The following is a 27808-nucleotide window of genomic DNA, read 5'->3' as shown; positions in this document are numbered from 1 at the left end:
GATATACTCATGACATAAATCACATAGAAATAATGCAATACAACACATCACATAATAGCATACAATAACTATGTCACATAACTCTAATTACCACTCAAGGTAAAGTATAGTGAGAAGACTCACCTTAGATCTCTCGAATAAATCAATGACTCGGTAGAAATACGATCTAGCCTCCGTCTAAACACATAAAGTAATACTTTCATAAATATAACTCTCAGAACTAGACTCAACCCTCTCTAGGCACCCTCAGAAGGGTAAAAGACCATTTTACCCCTTCTTTGGCTCATAGGCCCTCATTATTGACCAACCCTAAAAGTCAACCAATGTCAACGGTCACACTTTGACCCGACTCGTCGAGTGCACTTGGGCAACTCGGAGAGTCCACATGTGTGCACTAACTCTTTAGTCCCATTTGACGCATCGAGTCCCTCCTTTTACTTGACGAGTCCCCAGGTATGAATCGCGGGGCCACCCCGACTCAACTCTCCGAGTCTCAAGAACAACTCGACAAGTACATGACATGCACAAACCCTATTGACCTCCTGAGGTCTGGCCTTCCCAATCAAAATAATCACGTAAAGTCCAGACCTTGACACTCATATATCATCTAGATGGTCTCATTTGGTGATTTAGCCCCAAAACTGACATTCTAAGCTCATGACTCCCAAGATAACCCATAAAGCTCCAAGGTTTAAGGTCTCTGGACCTCTTTGAGTTCAGATCCAAAGCATAAACTCGAGAAGGGACCAATTGCTCCACATAACCATCCTCAAAAGAGGTTAGAAAGCCCTAACTCTAAGAATCAACACCAAAACTGAAGAAGGTCCGAATAAATACCTCAAGTTGAAGTCTCTAGACTCTGAAACCACTAGAATCACACCTCCTTCAGTCTCCTCTTGCTCTTGATCACCTTCTTCTTGCTAAACCAAAGATAGAAAGATCAAATATAGCTTCTCCTTCCTCCCAAACGATTTAGCTCACTTAGGGTTCTCTCAAGGGACTGGTAGCCGCAATGGGGGACTATGAGTGCCCTTAAATAGGCTCCAACCCCGGGGGAATTAAGGTTTCATTAAACAGCATGGACTTGTTGAGTCCACTAATGGACTCGCCGAGTCCAGTCGCGAACTAGGATGATAATCCGCGACCCTACTCGCTGAGTCTAAGCATCAACTGGCCGAGTTCCTTCGCAAATTCCAAAAATAAAAATATTAGAATAATATACCTGGGAATCCGGATGTTACACTCTAATTTCGGCCATTGAAGTGTTTTTTTATGTGTTCACCACATAATTAAAAAATTATTATTTTATAAACGTATTCAATTGTATTCTTTCTAAAAACATTCTACGAACCAAAAACACCTTGGAGTTATGTTATAATTTACATTAAGTGGAGAGAGGGAGCTTAGATTTTAAATGTTTTTTTATGATGGAATTTAAATGTATGGGTGATGTTAGTTTGTTCATCATCTTATCTAAAAAAAATGCAATTATGATAATTATAAAATATAAAAAAAATCAATGTAACTCCCATCAATGAGTAAATGTGACCTTACATATAATTAGATTAGGCGAATGCCTGCATGTTGTGCAGAAATGCCTATATAGTAGAAATCTTTACAAATATATCTTTTTTTTTAATAGAACAATAACGTTGTTGTCAAATTTGATATAATAATTTATATACTAAATTGATATAATATATTGATTATTTTCAATTATATGATAATATATACATCTATTATAACTGCATAATCTCAATCGTTTGAATAACTGTATCTGCGAGTTACACATGAATAAAATTAAAAGTAATATGATCACACATATATATATATATATATATATATATATATATATATATATATATATATATATATATATATATATATCATATTTTAGGTGAATGCCCACGTGTTGCGCAGAAACACATATATAGTTGAAGTTTTTACAAATATATGTTTTTTTAAATATGACAATAACGTTGTTGTTAAATTTGATATAATAATTCATATATATTAAATTGATAAAATATATTGATTATTTTAAATTATATGATAATATATACATCTATTATAACTGTATAATCTCAAGCTCTCGAATGACTTCTATCCGTGAGTTACACATGAATAAAATGAATTATAATATATGATTTAATGTTATTTATAGTTGTTGTTATTGTTAATTATTTTTTAAAAATTTATTTGTTCAATGTTTTATTAAAAGGACACTACAATGAACCACTTTTAGCTATTTACAAAATGTTATTTGGGTTGTTTAAGTTAAACTAAAATTTATATATAAGTTGACCCTGTAATGTTATATTCAAATTAATAATTTAAATATTTTATACAAATTGTTCCAAAATTGTCTCTTTAAAATGATAATGGTTTACAACTAACAATATATTAAAACTAATAAATTAAGTATAATATGTTAAAAGTTAGCAAAACATAACTTTATAAGTAGAAGTAAAAATATTATTTTAATATTGAAATTTAGTTTATATATAATTACACTATAGGTTTGAAAGTTTCAAATGAATGTGGTGAAAGGAAAAAATGCATGGGAGTTTCAAATGAATGTGGTGAAAGAAAAAAAATACTTCCTTTATAATATAGTATGATGTGTAAATATCATAGTTGATTTTCATATTTATATGATGGAATGTAGATTGAGTGAGAATGAATAAGATTGATATTATTAGTGTATGTAATGTATTATATGTTTAGGTTGGGGATGTGACACTATAGCTATCATCGGTATTCTTGCCCATCGTGATGCATCACAGCGTGCTCTCATTGAACAAGAATATAAAGTTATGTACTCTGAAGACTTGACCAAACGTTTGTCTTCAGAGCTCACTGGCGATATTAAGGTAACATTTTGTATATCTATCACTATAATATTGTTTTCTAATAAACAAATAAAAATGAAAGCTGGTTGATATTGTGTACTTGAGGGGGGATTTTGAATGGTTCAGAAAGCATTGTTACTTTGGATGCCTGATCCAGCACGGAGGGATGCAATGATACTACGAGAAGCACTTAGTAGCAACATTGATCTTAAAGCAGTTACAGAAGTTATATGTTCTCGGACTCCCTCGCAATTATATCAGCTTAAGCAACTTTATATTGCACTTTTTGGAGTGTACCTTGAGCATGATATTCAATCTCAAACCTCTGGTGATCATAAAAAGGTACTTTTCATTTTACTAATTATTTAAATAAAGAATATGGGTTATAACTAGTTGGCGGGTTAGGTGCAATAAATACTAGTCTCATCCCATTTATTTGTTAAAAGTAAGTTCTTTTTTTGTCCCTATTCATATAGTGGTTTTTATGAATTTCTCCCGAAAATGAATCTTTTGCATTTTTAGTCTTAGTGCTATGATTTCTTCATGTTTGGACCTAAATTTTTATCATTATCATTATCGTTATCATTGTTTTGTAATAATACATGATAACATAAATAAAAGTAATTATAATAATTATAGTAATACATGATAAAAACAATAAAATGAAGGTAATATTAACATCCGAACTCTTAGATATGAGAACATAAGGACAAAACTGTTATTTAATCGCCGCATTATTACAACACTATCTTTTATTTTATCTATTAGATTATTGTACCTTATCAAGAAATTTTAAATAGAAAATTATACCTAATTATAGCAAATTGTATCCTATTTAGACATTTTTTTTTGAAAATATATCTAGTTATAACAACAAAAAATTCTATGTACTTGGATGAAGCTAAATAAGTAGATAGACATTTTCAAGTACAATGAGATTGTGTGATATACTCTAGTAGGCTAAAAAATAATGTTGTAACATCCCAAAATCCATGACAAATTTTTTTATTTTCATAGTAACATTTCCATAAGAAACCATTGATAAACAACCATTGTTTTCAAATCATTTCCAAAAAAATTAGACTATCAAGTCAATCTCGCAAAACATAAAACAATGAAGGAGGTATAGAATCACACATTCGCTTTGCCTAAATTATCAGAAGTACTTGAAAACATGAAACCAATAACTATAAGTCAATGTTTAATGAGATACCCTTAATATACCCCACACAACAATATATAAACAATGCATGCACACTGGACCACAATATAAACTGGATTATCCATAGGCCCATAGTCTCCCGACTGGATTGCCCCTAGGCCCACAGTCTCCTGAAGGGATTGCCTAGAGTTTGTGGGCTTGCAGCATAAAGTCGTATTGTCTCAACCCAACCACACTATATCGACATATGAAATAAAAGAAATGAATGACCAGAAAGTGCAAGCAATCATACAAATTTACCAATATAACAAACCACTATAACATAGCAACATCCCATACACAAGGATATATAATACAATATAATGGGTCAACATCTGTGCCTTCGACCTACGAGTACAATGAGAAACTCAACTCATAGTCATGAAGATAACATTAATAATCAATAATCCAATAACTAGCTCGTCATGTCACATATTAGCAAACAGGGACCAAGTCTCAATCTACAACCTAAAATCCTCAAATTGACCGTAAGTCAAACTTGGTCAAAGTCAATAGCTAAAAGTTCAATGGTCAACTCTAGCTGACCTATGCTCATGTGGCATGCAACTGTACGCCTAACGTAAAGCTCAAGACGGTAAAACAGGTCAAATCAGGGCTACGCCCATATTAGCCTCCTGATGACCAACATAATTATTAAGTCCTTAAAACAAAAGGCCGATTGTTCATATTTTAGATTTATACCACATGGACATCTTAATAGATAAAGTCTCTGACTTTATCCTTTTACATGGTCACAAGAAGCACAAAACCTAAACCTTGGTCCTTAAAGTTATCTATTATTCAACGAAAGGTTGTATCAATCAGATACACTTCAAGTATAATAAACAAGAACAAACTGACTAAGCAAACAAGAATAGAAAAAGTAAAGAACAGGAAATATTCACAAAGTTGTCTTTCACCAAGAAAGGGTTTTTTTCACCAAGAAAACGGGTTTTCACAAAGACGGACACCAAGACGCTAACATTAGGGTTTCACCCTAATTTTGAATATATACTAAACTAAACTAGTATGTCCCTTAAATAAAGGGATTGTTTCAAATATATACTAAGAACTAATCATTATCACCAAGATATCGGATCTGCTATCTATTATATATATATATATATATATATATATATATATATATATATATATATTTATTTATTTATATTTATATACCAAATATACAAATATTACATATATATATATATATATATATATATATATATATATATATATATATTATATACCTAATATACAAATATTACATAAGATAAATATCTACACACTGATGTTGATAAGGCTTGAGACATTATCTCAGATCTTGATGTTGGCACTGACACGGGTGGTCATCATATAGAGTGTTTGACACATCATATCATAAGGTGTAACCTTAGAATCCCCCCCTATCTGATGATGTCAAGACTAATCTTCATCATATGAGTCACTAAAAGAACCATTGTAGAATGTAACAACTTCGTTCAAGATTTTCGGGTTTACCTAAATGAATTCATCAAATTTAAGTTATTCTAATATTTTTCTAAGCCCAAGAGAAATCAACACACGGTGTCCTATTTCAAGTTCTAAATGACTAAGCTCTTCCATGCGAAGATGATTTAAATGATCAGTGGGTGTAGTAATAAGATCATCAATATGTTGAAAACATATGTGACTGACTATCAAGATAGAAAAAATACCATGTTCTAGTTCTCAAATAAACATGAGAAGAACACACAATGGCAATATTAGTAGTAAATTGTACATTGTATACTTGTTTGGTAAAATAATAGTTAATTTTTTTTAAAGTAAAGTTCATTGTAAAATAAAATTTTAGCATCTTATATTCAGAAGTTTTAAGGTAGAAAAGTAAAAAGTTTAAAACATAAAGTAGCATTGTCTAAAAACATAAAATCAAAGCATATAAATGTTTATGTCCCTTAGTGCAGTTATCACAATTTTGTTCTTAGAGTCAAGAGCCTTCCCTTCATGGAAATAAAAGAGAACCTTATAAACAACGTCAAAAAGATGACTAGTGGAGATAAGGTTGCTTTTTAGACCCTTGACATAGAACACATCCTTCAGTTTGAACGCCCTGCATTGAAATGTTCCAACTCCCATGACAACATCTTTATTGTTGTCGCCAAAAACCATAATAGGACCGTCTTTCTTCAGAAAATCTGTAAAGAAGGACTTGAGACTAGTCATGTGTCTAGAGCACCCACTATCAAGAAACCAAGTATATTCTAGATTTTGACTCAACCCTTGGAAAACTTGAGAGGTATCAGTGTTATACATATTAAGATTTTCATTAGGGGACTCATTGATAAGATCCATAGGACCCTTAACAATCAACTCCTCATCTTCAGAGTGTCTCATCTTCTTCCACCCATTCTTCACGATCCTCTTGCTTTGTAATGAAAGCTTTTGGCACAGAGATGCTCTCCTTCTTCATGTGAGCCAACAACTTCTTCTATAGCACTTCATAGTTCTCTAAACTTTTAGTTTCTTTCTTCTCTTTGCAGTCCCTGAAAAAATGGTCAGGGCTTCCACAGTTAAAATAGTTACCTGAGTTTCCCTTCTCCGAAGAGGATCTCCTTGCTGAACTACCTCCCTTAAACTGAGCTCTTCGAACCCTATTTGATATGCTTTCTTCATAACGTTTGACAATAAGATCAACATTAGCAACAAGTTCATCATTGATTTCTTCACCACTCTCTTTACCGTGATTTGAGTCATTTGATTCACTTATGAGATTCATTGCTTCCTTTCGAGAAACCAAGGCTATATAATTTTCCTTGCTTAAGTCCTTCATGATGCCTTTACGAAGAGCTTTGGTCTCTTCGCAATTTTGTAGATTTCCAAATAAGGAATTCAAATCCTTGGCATTGATCTTCTCACCTTTCTTATGGACGTCAACATCATGTTCCCAGCTTTTCCCAAGGGAGTCCAGGAAGTTCAAAACCAATTTAGAAGAATGATTGACAGTTCCCGGCCTGTGCATATCATTTACCAAATAGTTAAACCTGTTAAAAGTTCGGGTTAGTGACTCTCGTTGTTGAGCGAAGAAATGCTCATATTTCCAATTGAGGTTGTTGATGGTAGTTGCTTGAACTTCCATAGTGCCTTCATAATCCACTGTTATCGTAGCCATCATCTCTTGAGTCAACTCAAAATTCTATACAAGAAGATACACATGATATGGAAGAGAGTTTCTTATCGTTGCGACTAGTCAGTATTGTCATCATAAATAGTCTATGGTTTTTGCTTCAAAGGACCAACAAGATCATTATTGACAATAGCTTGACACATAGGAACATGAGGAAGGGTTTGTTTTCACCACGAAAACAGGTTGTCACAAATATGGTCACCAAGACTTTAACATTAGGGTTTCATGCTAATGTTAAATATATACTAACCTATACTAGTATACCCCTTTAATGAAGGGATTGTATCTAATCTATAATAAGAATCGATCCTTATCACCAAGATATCAAATCTGCTATATATATGTATGTATGTGTGTATGTATGTATATATATATATATATATATATATATATGTATATATATATATATATGTATATTTACCTAATATACAAAGATTACATAAGATAGCTATCTACATGCTGACACATATAATGCTTGAGATGTTGGTACCGATGCTGATGTTGGTGTTGGCGTTGGTGCTGATATATGGGTGTAACCAAGCTCTCATTTTCATGATTTAGCAACCCTAAAAACATCTGGAAATGATATTCAAATGGTCTGGAGTAGCTCATACTCATGTAAACCAAAGTTATGTGGAAAAAGCATGAAATACTCAACGATAACTAGATCAAACATGAAAAATCATCAAGGTAGAAATTCTATACCTTACGAAGAGGGATGAAAGGATGTAAATTCAGGATCTACATTGATTTAAAGTCCCAAATGACTCTACAATACTCTTCTTCCTTCAAAAGTGAACACAAAGCACTCCAAAAGCTCTACGCTCACAAATCGCGACTAGGGTTTCGAGGAGGTCGTTTTGGAGGGTGGAGGCTATGAATGGAGAGGGACTTAAGGGTTAGAGCCTTTAAGTAGGTTTCATAACCCAAAAGATTAGGGTTTTTTATGCGCTCCTACGCTCAACATAGGTCACTTAATCCCCACGTCCAACTCCCTCATATGCTCAATATAGGGGGATCATCATACACCAGCGTAGGGTAGGTTTCTTTGATATAAAATTTTAAATAAAATAATAATACCTTAGAATATCAGATGTTAAAATCACCCCCACTTGAAGAAGATGTCATCCTCAAAATCTTCGGCTACAAATAGATTTGGATAATCCTCACGTATTTTAGCCCCGAGGATCCCAGGTCCAATCAAAACCCTTCTGATTCTCCCACTGGATATTGACCAAGGGCAATACCTTATTGTGCAAGGCCTTCATCTTCCTATCTAGTATAGCCACCAACATCTCAAAATCATTCAGGCACTCATCAACTTGGATGTTGTTCGATGGAACCATAACCTAATCATCAACCACACACTTCTGAAGTGAAGAAACATGAAAGGGGATGTGAATCTAAGTAAGCTCCTTAGGCATATCCAATATGTAGGCCACCTGGACACTACTCGAAAATGTCCAATAAATCAGGGGCCCAACTCGCCTCTCTTCTTGAAGCATATAAAACCTTCCAAGGTGATAACTTTAGCAAAAACATGCCCCCAAAATAGAACTCCAACTCGGATGGACGCATATCACCATAACTTTTCTGCCAACTCTGAGCGGTTTGTAACCTCTATCTGATCTGCTGAATAAGCTTCGTGGTTTGGAGAACCACCTTAGTCCTCCCCATGAACCTATGGCTGACCTCTCCCTAACAAAATGGAGTACGACACTTTATCCGATATAAAAGCACATATGGCGGTGCACTAATATGAGAATGATAGTTGTTGTTGTATGAAAATTCAGCTAAGGGAAGTTAGGAGTCCTAACTCTAACCAAAACCAATGACACAAGCCCTCAACAAATCCTCGAGCATCTAGATAGTCTGCTTAATCTGACCATCATTCTAAGGGTGATAAGTAGTGTTGAAGTTCAATCTCGTACCCAACTCCTCATGCAACCTCTGCCAAAACCAAGAAGTGAATCGCACATCACGATGGAAACCGGTACACCATGGCGAGCAACAATCTCGTGTACATACACATCAACCAATTTATGGGCCAAAGAAATCTCCTGAATGGAAAGAAAATGGGCTCTTTTGGTTAGAAGATCAACAATAATCCAAATGACATCAAATCCGTTGGCCGTCGCTGACAACTTGGTGATGAACTCCATGGCAATTTGTTCACATTTGCAAATAGAAACCTCCAAGGGATGTAACTTGTCATGCGGTCTTTGGTGCTTTGTCTTGACCATCTGATAGGCCAAGCATCTCTGTACATATCAGGCTATCTTTCAATTCATGTATGGATACCAATAGCTAACGTTCAAGTCTCGATACATCTTCCTGGCTCGAGGGTGAATTTAGAACCTTGATTTAAGTGCCTCTACCATCAATTTCTATCGGACCCCACCATTAACTAGCTCCTAAACTCAGCCGCACTGGATCATAAGCGCGACCATCAGTGATAAATTTGCTAATCTGGCCCTTGATCTTCTCTTTCTTCCGATTCTTCCTCCCGATTCTATCGGTTTGAGCCTTGCCAATTAAATTCCAGAGTCTTGAGTCGATGGTTATCCTCAAACAGAGACCTACAATGGGTTACTAGACACCTTGCATCTCAAAGCGTCGACGACCACATTGGCCTTTCCTGGATGGTAAAGAATCTCACAGTTATAATCATTGAATACGTCAAGCCACATGCAATGCCTCTTGTTCATACTCAATTGATCCATAAGATATCTCGGACCCTTGTGATGGATATAGATGGTACAACATACCTCATAGAGATAGTGTCGCCAAATCTTGATGGCAATTACTACAACCCCCAACTCCAAGTCGTGCATCAGATATCGGTCTTCATGAGGCTTGAACTGCCTGGATGCATGCATAATGACCTTGCCTTGTTGTATGAGTACCGCCCCAAAGTCGTTATCGACGCATCACAAATATACGACAAAATACTAAACACCCTTAGGAAGGGTCAATACTAGTGTCTCACATAACTTCTGCCTCAGAGTCTTAAATGCACCCTATTTCTCAGGCCCCCAACGAAAAATCCATACTCTTCTTCGTCAAGCAAGTCAAGGGGATGGAAATCTTGGAAAAATCATGAATGGGCTTTTGATAATAACCTTCTAACCCCAAAAAAATCTTGATCTCAAATGGGGACATTAGGACCTACCATCACATAACAACCTCAATCTTGGTTGGATCTACCAAAATGCTATTTTGATTGACGAGGTGTTCCAAGAATTGTACCTCTTTTAACCAAAACTCAGACTTTGAGAACATGGCATAAAGCCTCTACTTCGTCAGTACCCCAAGTAACTCCTGAAGATGCTATTCATGTTGCTCCCTAGTCTTGGAGTAGAGTAGAATATCATCAATGAAAACAATAACCGACTAATCGATCATCAACCTACACACTCGGTTCATCAAATCCGTGAACGTTGTTGGTGCGTTGGTGAGCCCAAACGGCATCACCACAAACTCATAATGACCATAATGAGTTCAGAACAAAATCTTCTCCATATCCACCTCTTTGATCCTCATCTGGTGGTATCCCGACCTCGAATCAATTTTGGAGAAACAAGATGCACCCTATGACGAATCATCAATCCTAGGAGGTGGTTAATGATTCTTCACCATCAACTTGTTCAAATCTCGATAATCTATGCACATATTGTGACACCTATATTTCTTCTACAGAAACATAATCGGTATGGGTGAACTGCTCGATCTGACGAACTATTTGCCCAAAAACTCCCAGAGTTGGGAGGAAAACTCCTGCATCTCTAGTGGTGAAAGGTGATACGACACCTTAGCAATCGGGACCACATTAGGCATCAGATCAATCCTGAACTCCACCTACCTCACGTGAGACACTCCGGGAAATCCTCAAAGAAAACATTTGGAAACTGTAACAACGTAAATTTTCAAATAAATTTTTCATTTAAAGTAAAGTGAATTATTTCAACCAAATATAATTATTCCAATTTTCATATCAAAATACAATCATAAAATCCCCAAGATCTCAAAACATCATCAATGTGTACGCGTCATGTCGGCGCCTTCCCACGGTCCTCGCTAGTACCTGAAACACATACATGACAACTGTAAGCATAAATGCTTAGTGAGTTCCCCAGTATACTACTTACGCATATACGCCTTTCCAGGCCTTGAGATAATCGCCTTCCGGCCCATAACATATTGCCTTCCGGCCCATAACATAATGCCTTCTGGCCCATAACACATTGCCTTCCGGCCCATAACATATTGCCTTCCGGCCCATAAACATACACAGCAATTAATACATTAATCTTAACACATATAGCACATAGATCATATATCACATAACATATTGCCTTCCGGCCTGTATAAACATACATAGCACGCATAGCAAATACCTTACCATTTATAGCACGTATAACACAAATCATATCCGACCTTCCGGTCACACAGTCAAACCCTTCCGGGTACAGTATAGTGAGAAGACTCACCTCGTGGGTAATGAAAGCTAGCGACTCCTGAAATCACTCGCACTCGATCCGCCGAGCTACAGACTCCCTATAATATCATATATCCTTTATTAATACTTTTATCTTTCAAGACAACTGACCCTAAGAAATTACATGTAGGTCAACTTTGGTCAACGGTCAACGGTCAACGGTCAACTTGACCGGACTCGGCGAGTGCAAAGGCGACTCGGCGAGTCTAGACGTCCTCCCCAACTTTCCCTAATGTTCCCTTTCTACTCGTCGAGTATCCCTCTTGGCTCGACGAGAGCCTCGTGGAAGAATCGCGGGGCCACCCCGACTCCACTCGTCGAGTCTGAAGAACAGCTCGACGAGTCCCAGTCAATCTTCAAGCTACTCGCCGAGTCTGTTCATTGGACTCGGCGAGTCCATGCCATGCAGTCGATCAATCTGCTTCCTGAAATACGTATTGTCCCGAATACACAAGCATGGGACCTTCTGAACCTCTAAACATCCTAATACAGGGTTATAATCGTTTGGGTAACAAGGTAATAATCCATCTAATCACCAAATGGGTTTCATAAACCCTAAATCTGCACACACATCAATATAACAGAATGATCCGAAGTATTACCTGAAGAACGCACTCTCTGTGTCCCCAAACCTCAGAACTCGAAACCCTTGCTGTTCCTTCAACCAAAACTCCTCTCCTTCTTGCCCGACAATTTCTTCAAGGTTCCAATAGCCTCCAATCTTGCTCTAGATGTCCACAGCCGCTAGGGTTCTTCTCAATCGGCTAAAAGACGGACAATGACGGCATATAAGTGCATTATATACGTTCCAAACCCAAACGGCTAGGGTTTCCGCTGAACAGCGCAGACTCGCCGAGTCCATAATGGACTCGTCGAGTCCAGTCGCGAACCCGCGACCCAGTCTGTGGTTCTACTCGGCGAGTCTGGCTCCAACTCGCCGAGTCCCCTCCTGAAACACCCCAAAAACAATATTATAAAAATACCTGAAATTCCGGGCTGTTACAGAAACTCTCTTACCAATGGCTCATTAGAGACTAAAACTCTCCCTCCATTCAAGTGTCAACCATGTAAGTGAGATAACCCAAACATCCATGCTGGATATACTTCCTAGCCGTAGCAGTTGAACAAAAATTTGAACCAACTGTGGTAACCTCTCCAAAAAAGGTCAGTTCTCCCCCACTTGGGGTTTGAACCCCCACACCTTTCACAATCAATCACAACTTCAAACATGCTCAACTATTCCTTTCCCATGCTCACGTATACATCCCCCATAGGGATATGAATCAGGTTAATCATGTAAGACACCTTGAATATCTCCAAAGTACACTCACAAAACATACTCGAAGCCGAAACCTTGTGTTCGTTGGTGATGAAAACTTGCAACGAACACCCCAAATCCCTAAGGGTCATATCAAAATCCTACTGACCAAGATATAAAAGAACGACTCGCACCCAAGTCCAAAAGCTCAAGCGTAGGCAATGAGTACACTAAAAGGTACCTATTATAAATACAAACATAAGAATACAGGAGATAACTTGACAAAATAATAAATGAATACATACCACTAATGGCGTTAGGCGTCGCCCTAGCCTTGTCTACTGTGAGATAAAATGCATGACCCTGGACTTTAGGGACTCGACCCTCCCCTAGTACCTGTCTGAGACGGTGCATGTACTGGCCTTGCAACAAATAATGGACAGTTGGCCTTCACATGGCCAACCTGATCACAGTGGTAACAAATATTGGTGGTCGATGGCGGAGCCTGGTGATGGTAATCACTTGCATACTGACCTTCCATTCTGAAATTATGGCACCCTGCCATTGACCGAAATGCTCCTCATGAATCTTCCCGTACTTGCCACATGTGCGGCCCTTTTGGCCTCCAGATCGTGAATCAACGGGCTTAAATTTCTTCACTATTTTTTATGTCTAAATTGGGGTATGTCTAAATTGCTATGTCTCCCACAACTCTTGCTCCAAATGAAATTCAGTTAAAAAACAAAAATAATGCAAAATTGATTGACCTTCTACTTATCTCAACTAGATCGACATACACTAAAAAAATATAAAATTTCCTTACAGCAACTGTTTTATGCCCGCCTAGTTAAAGCCCTACTATAATTTTTTTCTTTCTAAAATAAATAAATTTTAGAGGGGTTTATTTTAGGTATAACAATAGCACCCCCTCCCCCCCCTTTGGAAATGTTGTACCTTGTACACAATGTTGCAATTTGGAAACTGAGCAATCATTGAATCAAAATCTTCCCACAATGCTTCGAAGTTGGACATGGTTTTCCATTTCATCAACACCTCATTATTCATGTATATCTATCAGAAATACAACTAATTACAAAGTTTCTTTTTTGTTGGGATGGAATAACAGTATAAGAATACATTCCAATAGATTTTCTAAATTGTGAGATACGATAAACATGATGGATAATGGAATTTAGAGGAAGTTGGAGGCAATATGTAACTTGTCTTCCACGACTGGACAAGGCCCATAAAATGGGCAAGAAGTTTTCTATTGTTATTATCATCAATGATCGATGATAGTAAGGCTAGATTTTAAGGAAACCAAATCATCCACCTGAAATTCCACTTATTTTCAAGCTAGATCATCGATTTTAAGGAAACTAAATCACCCACTTGGAAAATAAATCTTGATCTATTTGTTAAAACATTGATGCTTTTGGTTTGTATATACATAATTGGGAGAATCACGTCAATATAAAACTATAAAATGAGTATTTTTAAACTAAAATGGTGAGACATATCATACTAGTACTCCACCCATAATAGCCAGTTATGCCACTACTTATGTTATATGAGACAAGAACATCAAATATTATTAAAGGAACTTGTTAACCACCTTAGATCGGCCATTTTTTGAAGGATGGTAAGAAGTTCTATACTTTAAATGTGTTCCTTGTAACTTTAAAATTTATTTCCAAAAGTTAGTTAAAAAGACTCGATCTTGATATGTTTTTATTGACTCTAACACTTCATTTACCTTGACCATCGCCATTTTAGTGCCATCACTACCACCATTGATTCTTTTTAATAGTCCTACTTGAGTTGTTATTGTTTTCCCAAGGTTTTATTAAAATAAATGATGAATTGTTTATTCTCTTTTAAAACAACACCTGAACAATACCCAAACATGTCAGTCCAATTATAAATAGTTTTAGGAAACCAGGGAGCCTTCGTACGAAAGATTTTGTTAAGGAATCCTTTAATTTTCCAAAGGCTTATTATGCAACTTTTTTCCAACACAAATTGTTTCTTATTTAGAAAATTCCTCAATGGAGGGACAATGTTGTAGTCTTAGAAAAACTTTCTATAATATCCTAACACACCCTAATATCTACATAAGTCACTCATTATTCTTGGTAATATCCAATATAACATATATTGGATGTTAGTCTTGTCTATTTCTACACCCACCATAGAAAGGCTATAAACCCAATCTCCTTTTATCAAACTCACACTTTTTGTGATTTACATTTAATTTGCGTTGGGAAAAAGTTCAAACACCATTTCAAATGAATAAAGTGTTCCTCTTTAAATATGCTATAAACAAGTATATTGTTAAAGAGAACATTATAAATTTCTTTAAAAAAGGAATTAATACGTTATCTGTAAGACTTTAAAACTTCATGGGGGCATGGACCAATGCAAACGAAATAACCAAGAACTCATGGAGACCTTTATGTGTGAGAAAAAATTTCTTTTGAATGTCTTCTTTTATGCATTCTTATTTGGTAATACCTTGATTTCAAGTATATATTTGAAAAAAGTACTTTCTCAATGTAGTTCATCTAATAGTTTATCTACGAGAGGTATCAAGAATATGTCAAATCAGTGTATTATGCAGAACCTCCAACTCCCATCTTTTTAACCAATTTCATAGGACTACAAAATAGATTTTCACGATTTTGAATAAGTCCTACAACCATCATCTCTTTTATAATTTTTTGGATGTCATTTAGTAGTATAGGTATGTATAAGGTCTCACATTCACAGGATCACAACCTTCCTTAAAGAAAATGGGATATTAGTTACCTCGCTAAGGTGGTAAGAATTTAGGCATTTGGAATACATACGTAAGAGTTAACAAGATCTTCCCACTCATATGTAATTTATTCATTATAACCTTCCACTGTAGTTATGTTTCCTAATTACACTAAAATTTCATGCACTTCAGTTCGTGTTAGAATATAAGTATTGTACTTATTGGCTTCCTCCTCGTTAGTAGATACACACATAGGGTTTCCTATGTTTAGGCTTATTGCCTCTATACATAATCTTGTACTTTCCCCTTATATAATATATGATAAATAAGCTATTTGTAGCCTCATTATATTCCTTAATTACATGGTATCAGAGTGAGGTTTATGGTCGGGAGATTTTACGCGTTGAGAACCAACAACATTAATACATGTGTACTTGAGATGCTTCTAGTTGCTGCTAGACTCACTAATAACATACCTAATGGATTTAACTTTTCCAAGTGGAGAAAAACTATTTCGATACGTCTCCGACTCATGGGAATAGAGTCTCATTTCACATCTAATCCCTAAAGGTGATCGTTCTAATACATGGTTACAAAGATGATTATTTGTGTTTGCATATTTTCAATAATATCAAGCGTTTTTTTCTCTTCTTTAGTTAGCCACTTTGAATATGTGAAGGAACTCATGTACTACAGAAACAAATAAAGAATATATGGAGTTTGTAAGTCCTTTCATCATGGGAAACAAGACGAGTACTCACTACTTATTTCATGGAATTTAAAAAGGTATATGAGGAGTTCAACTATATTTTTCCATTGAATATCAATATGAAATCCATAGTTATCTATAGTGAGTAGTGGACAACAGCGACAAGCTACCTATACACTATGTAGCAATAGTTATGATATAGTACCTGATATTTTATATTTAACGATAAGTTAACAAAAAATTAAATATTGAGTTTCCTTAACTATTATATCAATTATAGTCTACAAATACGTAAACTATATCCATTATAATAAGCAATAAACTAAACTATAATCATTATAATCTAAAATAATTAAACTACAAATGATAATAATAACATCATTACTTCACTGAGGCTTTTAGATTTAAATTGATACCATAAACATTTAATTTAGACTAGAACAAAAAAATGGATAACATAAATATTTAATTGAGAATAGGAATAAACTAATTGAGATGGAAATAATGAGACGATATCAAAAATACTAATTGATACCTTGATTAATTATTGTAGACAAGAAACAACAAATAAACACCCACAATCAATGAATTAAGATCAAGAAACAACCACCTAATATACAAAATAACTAACTGAGACCAAGAACAACAAACTGAGACCCCAAAACAGCTTGATTATGGTTAAACTTCAAAGACAAAGGTTGTGATTTGGTTAGCCAAGAAGGATTTAGTGATGGCTCTCGATGACGATATAAGGTCACAGATAGGATAGTAGGGGCCGTCATAATGATCAAACTACTGAATCACAAGAAACTATTCCAACAACTGATGATGTTGGTTGTTACGATTGCCATGAATTCCACCACACCAAACAAACATGTAAGAAGTACTTGACCATAAATTAAAGGAACTCATCACTCAACATCATACAATGCCTCGACATTAGACAACAAATTTACCATAACCAAGGAAGTATAAGAACACCTTATTGGGACTAAAAATTACACTACTCTAACTATTGTATTTGCTTAGAAATCGAACCCTAATACATACCTATTATCTTTTTCCTCCAACTGATTCATGTTCCTCCGATCACACGGCATGACAAATAATCTTACCCTCTTCTATAGTCTCTATAAATATACATCTTTATCTAGTGTCATGACCATTGATGGGGTGCACCAGATGTCCTTGGTTCTGGAACTATTAAGGTTAGCCCATATGTTTTTGCCATCCTCTATATTGTTCCTATCACATTTCAATATTTTATCAATCAACAAAGTTACCATGATTTAAAGTGTTGTGGGTCACTCTTTCCTATTTTTCTTGTCTTTTAAGATATATTAATGAAGAAGATTAATGGTAAATAGCGAAACTTAAACTTATAAGCCACCAATCCAATTTATATTTGGACAATATAAGATCGTAACACCACCCTATACTTAGAGAGAGATCATCCTCGTTAATCCAAATTAGCACACTTGTTTTTGGGTCCAAAATACTACTTCATATGCCACCACGTAGAGTGTTGGAACCTTGTAAGGATACTAACTAATATACTTGAATAAGCTAAAACCCAGTGTTTATTGAAATTCAAAGTTTCAGCTGAATTATTACAAAGAGAACTAGAGCCTTTTATCTTTTCGAGACACTAGTATCTCTTAGATCTCTCGCTCTAACTGAAATTTGGTGACAAAACAAAGATGCCCATGACACTAACTCTTTTATGACCTCCCGGTTTAAGGCCCAATTTAGTATTTCTTTTCTAACATAAGTAAGTTTTAGAGGGGGTTTACTTGAAGGTAGTCCATAATGATGTAACAGGATGATACTAAAGTAGGATGTTATGATAAACAAATATATGAAAGTAGTCATTCTGTTTCTTAGATTTAACCATTAAGTTTTTAACTACGCCGATATATTGTTGGATCATGTTACATATTCCTTTTATATGCCTATTTTCAAAGTCTATTAAAAAAACATTACGGTATGTACAAAGATTAGCATCATACTTTTATTTATTTATGTATTATAACATTCTTTTTCCATCTATTTCTATTATAACATTATACTATCAAATTTCACAATAGTTCATTGTATTTTGAAAAATATTTGATCGTAGGAATTTCATATTATATGTTTATTTTCTTATTGGGCCATTGTACTTTATAAAATGGTTTGTGTTCAAATTTACCCTCATGCTATGTTTTGTGTACTAGATCTAATCACTAAACACAATTTATTCTCGTTAAGTAATTTTTGTATCAATAACACCATTGTAACCATTAATACCTAATTTAGTTATTTTTTGTTATGTTGGATTTATTAACTAATTATAATTAATAATTATTTTGAATATTTTAAATTTTTAATTATTTATCTAATATAATATCACTTGTTAAGGCTGAATAGTGTGGTGCCACTGACACCACACTTCATGCCACTTTTCAAAATGGTTAGGGTGTTGTGTGTAGCGTTTACCGCCATTAAGAATGAGCAGGGGAAAGAATGAATTTGAATGTTAAAAGAGGTGAGAGAGATCGGTGAAGGTATACCTATGGTAGTTTATCGTCGACAATAATATTATTGGGGGGTGTTTACTGCCGGTAATAACTTCCACATAGGCATACTGGCGGCAAAAACTGCATGACAATATATGGCCTAACTAAAAATAATTAATAACCATTTAGCATATGTTAAAAATTGAAAATAATTTGTTACGCCCATGAGTCTTGAGTATGCCATCTCTCTAGGTTCGTGAGTATGCCATTTGTTTCCTTCAATGTTCCTACTGAAAATTTTCTCGGATCCCCCACTAGCCACTCGGTCCTTCTTTGACTTTCCTAGTGTTTTTTAAAACCACTTTATGTAATCGTGTAATGATTTCAAACATTTAATCCTTCTAATACTTATTTTCACGTTTAGAATAATGATGTATATAGTAAACACGGAAAAAAAAATATATACCAATTAGCAGGTAAGAAGCTATTACCCAGGATGTAACTGATACAAAATTTGAAAGTAAAATAATTGTAGTCATACAAAAACTGGTGTAGTGACTTGATGAGTACACAAAGCATACATCTTACGGCGATTACGACAGTTACAAGAATGTAATCGTTACAAAATTTAAAGTTAAATAGCCATCAAATACAAAAAAAAAAAAAAAAGTTTAGTAACTAAATGATAACATGAAGAATAATACTAATGTAAATTACAACGGAAACTCAAAATATTTACATAATTATTGTAATAAAAATGGTTTTGTATTTGGATGATATAACTATAATTGGAAAGACTTTCTAAAGTACATAATGGTAATAGATAAAATGGTTATAGATAAAATGAAAGCGTGATGTTATATATATATATATATATATATATATATATATATATATATATATATATATATATATATATATATATATATATATATAAAGTGCATTGCTGTAGTTGGATTTAACCCTTATATTCTATTTAGGAAATCTTAAGCTTTTTTGTGACGCAATAGTTAGGTACGACCCTTTCACGTATGCATTTGAGAGACCTTTTTCAATATATATTTTTTTCATTAGCATAAATGCAGCATGAACTTTCTTTTATCTATCTAATAATTTTGAATTTTATTCTAGATGTTATGGCTTTTCATTCTTTATGGTAAGGCGTGTTATTTTGAAAAATCTGGTCAATTATAAACATTGTAATTCCAGGGTTTTTCTTATTGACACATTATACCTTGAACACTTAACCCAATTACAACAATGAAAATTGATTCGTATTAGATGACATTCCTTGAACAAATTCTTCCAAAAACGATAATTTTATATAACAAAATAAAAAATAAAATTAGGATTTTATATAACAAAATAAAAAATATGATAAGTTTATATAGATTCTTCAAAATACGCTAATTTTATATAACAAAATAAAAAATAAAATTAGGATTTTATAATGAACAAATATATGAAAATGAGTGTTATTTCACGAATTGATCCTTAACTTTTATATAGAAAAAAAAAAACAACTCATTTTTGGCCTCCCCAATAGATGAGATCATGTCACTTACACGATTAATTGCACTTTTCACATACTTTTAGTACAACTTGTTATTTCGTTTATTTATTTAGTACGTTTTATTTCTATCAAAACTTTGTAGTCATTTTTTTAATCATTTGCAATGGAAAAAATGCAAGAGATACCAACGTTATTTCATTGATTTATTTAGTACAACTTGTTTCTATTAAATCTTTGTAGTGCCACTTTTTTCACTGAGACATTGTAATTTGAAAATTAATTTTGCATCTAGATGACATTGGGTAAATTTTGTATTGTAGAATATGTTGGTATAGGAAGAAATGATGTAATGCGATTTGTTGCATGTAATGAGGGTAAGATGCATAATTTTGGTTGTTGTAGATGCTTGTTGCATATATATGTATGCCTCGAAGTGAAGGGCCAGATGTTGATAGGACAATAGTGGAGCAAGATGCTAAAGCATTGTTTAATGCTGGGGAAAAGAGATTAGGAACCGATGAGCAAACTTTTAGAAGCATTTTCAGTGAAAGAAGCCGCCCACATATGGATGCAGTCAGTTCTGCATATAAAAATATGTTTGGGAACACACTTAAGAAGGTACCTTCAGTGTGTCTATAATAGCATCCTATATCATTGGTTTAGTTAAAACCCATATGACATGGTATCATATTTACAGGCTATTAAGAGTGAAACTTCTGGGAACTTTGAGTATGCTCTTGTAACAATTTTGCAATCGGCTGAGAATCCCGGTAAATACTTTGCGAAGGTATGTTTATTATAGCATCCTACTTTTTTATTTTTCAATTAAGTGTTGTATGTTGGGATAAGCAATGGATAAAAAGTATTTTATAGAAGGACGTAAGCTTAGGGAAATGGAAAGAAAAACAAAGCAGACAATTTGCATGTATTATGTTTCTTTCCAGTTTAGGGGTGTTTTGATAGGAAAAAAAAGAGGTGCTTATTGTTTATTCCCACAATAAGCTATTTTGAGTGTTTTGATAAAATCCAGCTTATTAAGCTAAATAAGTTAATTTTAATAAGCATCTTTCCCCATGCTTATTGCTTATTGCTTATTCCTACCTCAAATAAGTTATAAACAATAAGCTAAAAAGGTAATCCAAACACCCCTTAATATATATTCGATAGTATATGATTTTGTACTCGAATATACCTGTATCATCATTAACCAGAAGGGGTGATTCTACTTACTAGTACCTCTTAGGGTTCATCACTATGTATGGCCATGACCTTTTAGATCGTGTATGTTTGTTTATTATGTATGAGAAGATACGACACGACATGGCATCTGTTTATGATTCCCAACAATAAGGGAACAAAATTGTTAATATTAGTTATAACTCTTTATTTCCTATAATTATATAAGTATTCTTATGCAGATTTGTATTGATAAATAGCCGACGCATTTTCTTTTTGGGTATATTTTTTATAAATGGATAATTGATTTATTAAATAACGTTGGATGAACTGATTATGGAAATGTTAATCTATGAATTTGGAAAGTACAGGTGTTACGAAAAGCAATGAAAGGGCTGGGAACCGATGATAAAACTCTGACTCGAGTAATTGTGACAAGGACAGAGATGGATATGCAATATATAAAAGCAGAGTACTATAAAAAGTACGGCAAAACTTTGACAGATGCTGTTCACTCGGAGACGTCTAGCAATTACAGAACCTTTCTTCTTTCACTGTTGGGTCCTAACACCTAAATAAGAGTGTTTTTGTATGTTCTTCCATGCATTTTTTTATTTGCTTTTTAAGCCCACATTTTGATTTGACATATATTTTTTTTGTTTTTTTTGTTTATTATTATTATTATTATTATTATTATTATTATTTTAAATAATTGATTTTAGTAGATGTCGTAGTTTTAGTGTGAATGGAAAAAATAACACAAGAATAGTGCAAAAGAAAAAAAATAAAACATAGGTAGTCAAAACAAAAAATAACACAAAGATAATCGGAACGAAAAATAACACAGTGGTAGTTAAAACGAAAAAAATAACATGGAAATAATCTGACCGTAAGATACAACGAAGGGTAGTCAGGACAAAAGATGACAAAAAGAAAGTTGAAACGAAAAACAAATAGAACAAATGCGATTCACTACTTCACTATAAGATGAACAATTTGATATACTCCTCTTGTTGTTTTATCTCTAAAATTCCTTCGAATGTGATTCTTGTGAAGTATAATGATAATGTTTTGATTTTTATGCTTGTGTTGCTTTGTGCAAATGGGTATGCAATATTTAATATAAATCAAATGTATCAGAAGCGAATTTTCTAGGATTTTAGCTCAATATAAGTGATTTGGTCATAAAGGGTTTTTTCATGGGGTATGAGTTTTTGTCGTTGTTTTCACAAAATCATAACTAAGTACACAAAAATCCTTTTACAACAAGGATAATGTAACGACGTGAGTTTTCCCCAAAATTTTCATTTTATGCAACAAATTTAAAAACAAATCGTACTTTACTATTTTTCAAAAACAACCCAATTAAACGTATTTAAGTTTAAAAAACCATTATTGAAGAAAAAGTAACAACCAAAACATGACCAATTCGTATCGTCTAAATAAAAGTATACTACCCAAAACTAAGTGCTCTCAACCTCACCAATCCATGCTCTTAATGTAAAATCCCAAAAATCATGATGAAATTTTCATTTTTAAAACCATTTAATAACCCATAAGTCTTACAAAACTCAATTTCCAAAAGTCATAAAGATGAATCAAAGTATCTCAAAATCATATGTCAAAAAATCCAGGATGATGTGCAAATCAAGCCTTTGCTTTGCCCCTACATTCTGGAGTACCTGAAACCATAAAAATCAAACTGTAAGCAAAAGTTTAGTGAGTTTCTCCAAAATACCACACACAACTGAAAAATATATATATTGCATGTTGGGTCTATAGTCTCCTGACTGGATTACCGTGGCCCACAATCTCTCAGTTGGATTGCCACTCTTGACTACAATCTCTCGATTGGATTGCCATTCTGTCCCATAATCTCTCGATTGAATTGCCACTGGCCTATATTCTCTTGATTGGATTGTCTAACATAAAGTAGTGCAACCTTAACCCCCCCCCCCCACACACACACACACACACTCGCTCGACATATGTAACATATAACATATAGCAAGAAAATATAGGTAATCTTACAAATCCGCCAATCTAAGATATAATCAACAAAGCATCATCTTATATACAAGGATACATAACTTAATGGGGCGACATTAGTGCCTTTTACCCACAAGTAGAGTGAGGAGAAAATCACCTCAATGTTAGGAAGATATCTGAACTGAGTATTGCTCCAACTAACGTCTCTTTAGGTCACATATACAATAGATAGGGACCAAGCCTCAATATACTATTCAAAATATCCCAAATGGCCTAAAGTCAATAGTCAAAAGTCAATGTCAAAGTCAACCTTTATTAACCTCCATGTCATGGCTATCCATTGGCTGTGTCGTAGCTGATGGGTTTAACCCGGTTAAAACCTAGTCTTGGATAAACTCAGATACGTACCAAAATGCATAGCCATTTCATTGACGTAAATCACCACGTTGTGGCAGAGACAGTCTCAAACAGTCACGGAAAACCTGTAACATCTGGACATTCAGGTGTTTCCATTTTAACCTTTGGTATGAGAAATGATTGCAAAAATAGTCTCATGACACTTTAATGAGAAAACATACACTACTTATGTATGCTGGGGGTACCCAAGCATACATTGGGTGTACGTAGCCTAGACCAAAACCATAATATTTAGGGTTCGTGCAATTTTTATACCTCCTTAACTCTCAAGGCTCCCTTCATTCATCAGCCTCCAGCCTTATATTCGACCCTTGCAAACCCTATTCCATTTTTAGAGCATCTTTGAGCCATGAGTGTGTATTTTGGTGATCTTGAAGGAGGAAGAATGAAGAGAAGACCGTATTAGAAGAGTGAAGCTCTTTGGATCTAGAAACGCATCATCATTTGGCACCACTCGAAGGTAAAAAGGTCTAATATTGATGAAGTTTTTCTTATATCTTGATTAGCCATGGATTTATGTTCATTTTGGTCCCATAAGCATGATGTACTGAGTATGGGTTACTCTAATTCATTTGAGCTTTAAGTAATCTTGGACCTTAGTTTCCTAGTATGCATGTGCTATGATGTCTTAATGAGTAAAAAGTTAGCGTTTTTTGTATGCAGCTCTTAATTGCCATGCAACATCATAAAGTTGGAAAGTATATGATTAAGGACATCATTTGAGGGTAGATCTGTACTTTGGACGAAAGGGCTTAAAGGATTAAGCCCATAATATAAGAAAAAAGGTGGCAGGTGCGTATGTTAGAGTATGATGCGTGTACGTAGTCAAAAACTAACTTTTCTTTCAATACCCTTGTACGCCGTGTGTACAAGCTGAGTATACTGGGCGTACTCAATTGAGTTGACTCGGTTAAATTTTTTTGACTTTTGACTTTGACCAGGATTTAACCAAGTTTGACGTAACAGTATTTTTAGTATTTTAAGTTGTAGTTGAGATTGGTCTCTTTTTAATGTATATGGGATGTTTAGAGCTAATATTTGGAGCAGTGTTCTATTTAACTATCTGCTCAGACTGAGAGATGATTTTTCCTCATTGTACTTGTGGGTCAAAGGAACCAATGTGACCCATTAGATTAGATATCTTGGTTTGATGTGTGATGTTATGTTGAGGTTATATGTTCATTGGTTATGTGATTAGACTGGTAGATCTATAAGACTACCTATGTTGTTGTATATATGTTAGACTGGTAGATTAATAGGACTACCTATGTTTGTTGATTATTGATTGTTGTTGTATATGTCAACATGTTATGGTTGTTGGGTTGAGGCGGACCAACTCGTGCTAAAGGCCAAGCTACCAGGGCGGTCCAGATAGACTGAAGGCCTTCGAGGTAGTCCAGTCAGGCCGAAGTCCTAGAGAGCGGTCCAGATAGGCTGAAGGCCCAGTGCTATGGTCCCATCACGCTGAAGGCTCTAAAAGTAGTCAATCACTTGCCCACATAGGTAGCGATCTCCATCTTCATGTTCGGCCAACAATAAAGTTTCTTGAGATCCACATACATTTTGTCTGAACTTGGATGAACGCAGTATTTTTTCTTGTGAGCCTCATTCATGACAACGTCTCTGTACCCGCAGAACTTTGATGACCAGATTCGATTCATGAGATAATAAGCTCAGTCATCCTTAACTTCAAGGTTTTTAACCATTCCTCGTAAGGCCGCCCCTGCGACGTTCTCTGGTTTTAATGCCTCTTTCTGCACCTCCTTGATCTGTGCGGATAAGTGGGAATGGATGGTCATAGTCAACGACTTTACCCGACGGCCCGAGTATTCTTTCTAGCTGAAGAGATCTGCTACTATGTTGGCTTTGCCCGGGTGATAACGGATTTCGCACTCATAATCATTTAGCAGTTCAACCCATCGATGTTGTCTCATGTTGAGCTCCTTTTAATTGAGAATGTGTTGAAGACTTTTATGATCTGTGATGATAGTGCATTTCGTGCCATAGAGGTAGTTCCTCCAGATCTTCAGGGCAAACACCAGTGCTCCTAGTTCAAGATCGTGCGTGGTGTAATTGATCTCATTCATCTTGAGTTGTCTTGAGGCATAGGCGATGACCTTTTCTCATTGCATGAGCACACATCCTAAGCTATGTTTGGATGCATCATAATAGACCACGATGTCTTCGGTCGCTTCTGGGAGAGACAAGATTGGAGTGCTTCACAGAGCTTTTTTAAGCGTTTGGAAAGTAGTTTATTAATTATTCTCCCATTTGAATGTCACTCCCTTCTTAGTTAAGGTAGCGAGCAGCTTTGAAATCTTAGACAAGTTTTGTATAAATCTTCGATAGTAGCCAGCAAGGCCCAAAAACTAGTGTATCTCCGTCGGTGTTCTTGGTGTTGCCCAGCTTGCAATCACCTTGACCTTGGAAGGATCCAAGTGTATTTCATCCTCGGTGAATACGTGCCCTAAGAAGTCTACCTTTTGAATCGAAAACTCGCACTTTGAAAGTTTTGCATATAGCTTCTCTTCCCTTAACGTCACTAAAACTTGTTGTAGATGCTGACTGTATTCTGATGGGTTTTGAACAATACATCAATCCTATGATGTACATGCAAACCCTAATAACTTTTGGATCTAGTTTGTCTAATGAACATGCAATTGAATATCCAAAGCTATAAACCCTAGATCTAGCATACAATTAATCATATTAACATAGAATAGGGTTTTGATCTGACCTTTGATTGTTATATAGCAATAACAATTAATCCTTGGCTTTAGAAAGCTTAGTGCCTCAAGTGTTGCACCTCTAATGGAGTCACAAACACCACTAAGCAACTTGGATGAAGAGGGAGGAGGGAGGAGGTACCAAAAACGGCTAGAAACCCTAAAGGAAGTGTTTGCCAAATATTTGGTGCCCAAGGGTTCCTTATATACTTAGGCAATTAGGGTTATCAAACAAGGAAACCCTAATTTGACTGCTTAGGCCCTAAGCAGCCCATGGACCCTTTCTGGAACGTGCCTTGGACGATTTCTAATGGGCTTCCCCATAGAATTCGTCCAACCTTTTATTCCAAGGTGATCCATAGCCCAATTGCAATTATCTCATAATTACAATTCCAGTCCCCTAAGTTTAATTAATCTCTTTTAGCCACAAAATTAATTCTTAATTAATTCTTAACTAATATTAATTAAACATTATGATTTATCCTTTAATATATTATTCTTATAATATATTAATAAATCATAATTAAACCTTTCTCTCCTTAATTGATCCTACATATTGCTATGGTGAAGGCAACCCAAAAGGACTATGCTCATAATTGGGTCAAGTACATACCAAAATAGATATGGACTTAGACACTAATCCAACAGTCTCCCACTTGGATAAGTCTAATAACTATTTTGCATAACTTCAGTACCTGATCAACAATTGTAGCTTTCAAAAGCCGCTATCAACTATGATCTTATCAGATACACGTGTCCTTTAGATAAGGGATCATATATTCCTCCATTCTCAAGATATCGCATAGATACAAGACATGAACATCGATCATTCTCTCTATACTGTTTCCCAACTTCGGATTTATGACGACTTACAATAGACCACAATTGAACACATCAACTTAGTCCCGGCTTGGCCAAGCGCTTAGGTGTCATAACTAAATCATCGAGGGGCCCACATATATCGCTTTTATCCCACTTTGGGTAAAATGAATGGATAAAATTCAACTCAAATGCTAGCTTGCATTTACTGATCGAATCACCCACAAC

General features: G+C 34.9%; 1 protein-coding gene across 1 annotated transcript in view; it reads left to right on the top strand.

Annotated features, from left to right (window-relative positions):
• The window catches only part of LOC145034012 (annexin D5-like), a 34510-nt gene extending 12245 nt beyond the window's left edge, over window positions 1–22265 (top strand). The window contains exons 2-6 of the mRNA XM_078982455.1: window positions 2728–2873; window positions 2979–3194; window positions 20856–21071; window positions 21151–21240; window positions 22001–22265. Coding sequence (XP_078838581.1) covers window positions 2728–2873; window positions 2979–3194; window positions 20856–21071; window positions 21151–21240; window positions 22001–22204 — 872 coding nt within the window. The 3' untranslated portion in view covers window positions 22205–22265. The remainder of the gene's footprint in view (window positions 1–2727; window positions 2874–2978; window positions 3195–20855; window positions 21072–21150; window positions 21241–22000) is intronic.
• The last annotated feature ends 5543 nt before the right edge of the window (window positions 22266–27808 follow it).

Source organism: Lactuca saligna, chromosome 3, assembly GCF_052625555.1.
Source record: "Lactuca saligna cultivar CGN05327 chromosome 3, ASM5262555v1, whole genome shotgun sequence".
Lineage (NCBI taxonomy): Eukaryota > Viridiplantae > Streptophyta > Magnoliopsida > Asterales > Asteraceae > Lactuca > Lactuca saligna.
The sequence above is the reverse complement of the archived record's forward strand: the minus strand, read 5'-3'. Positions and strand labels throughout refer to the sequence as shown.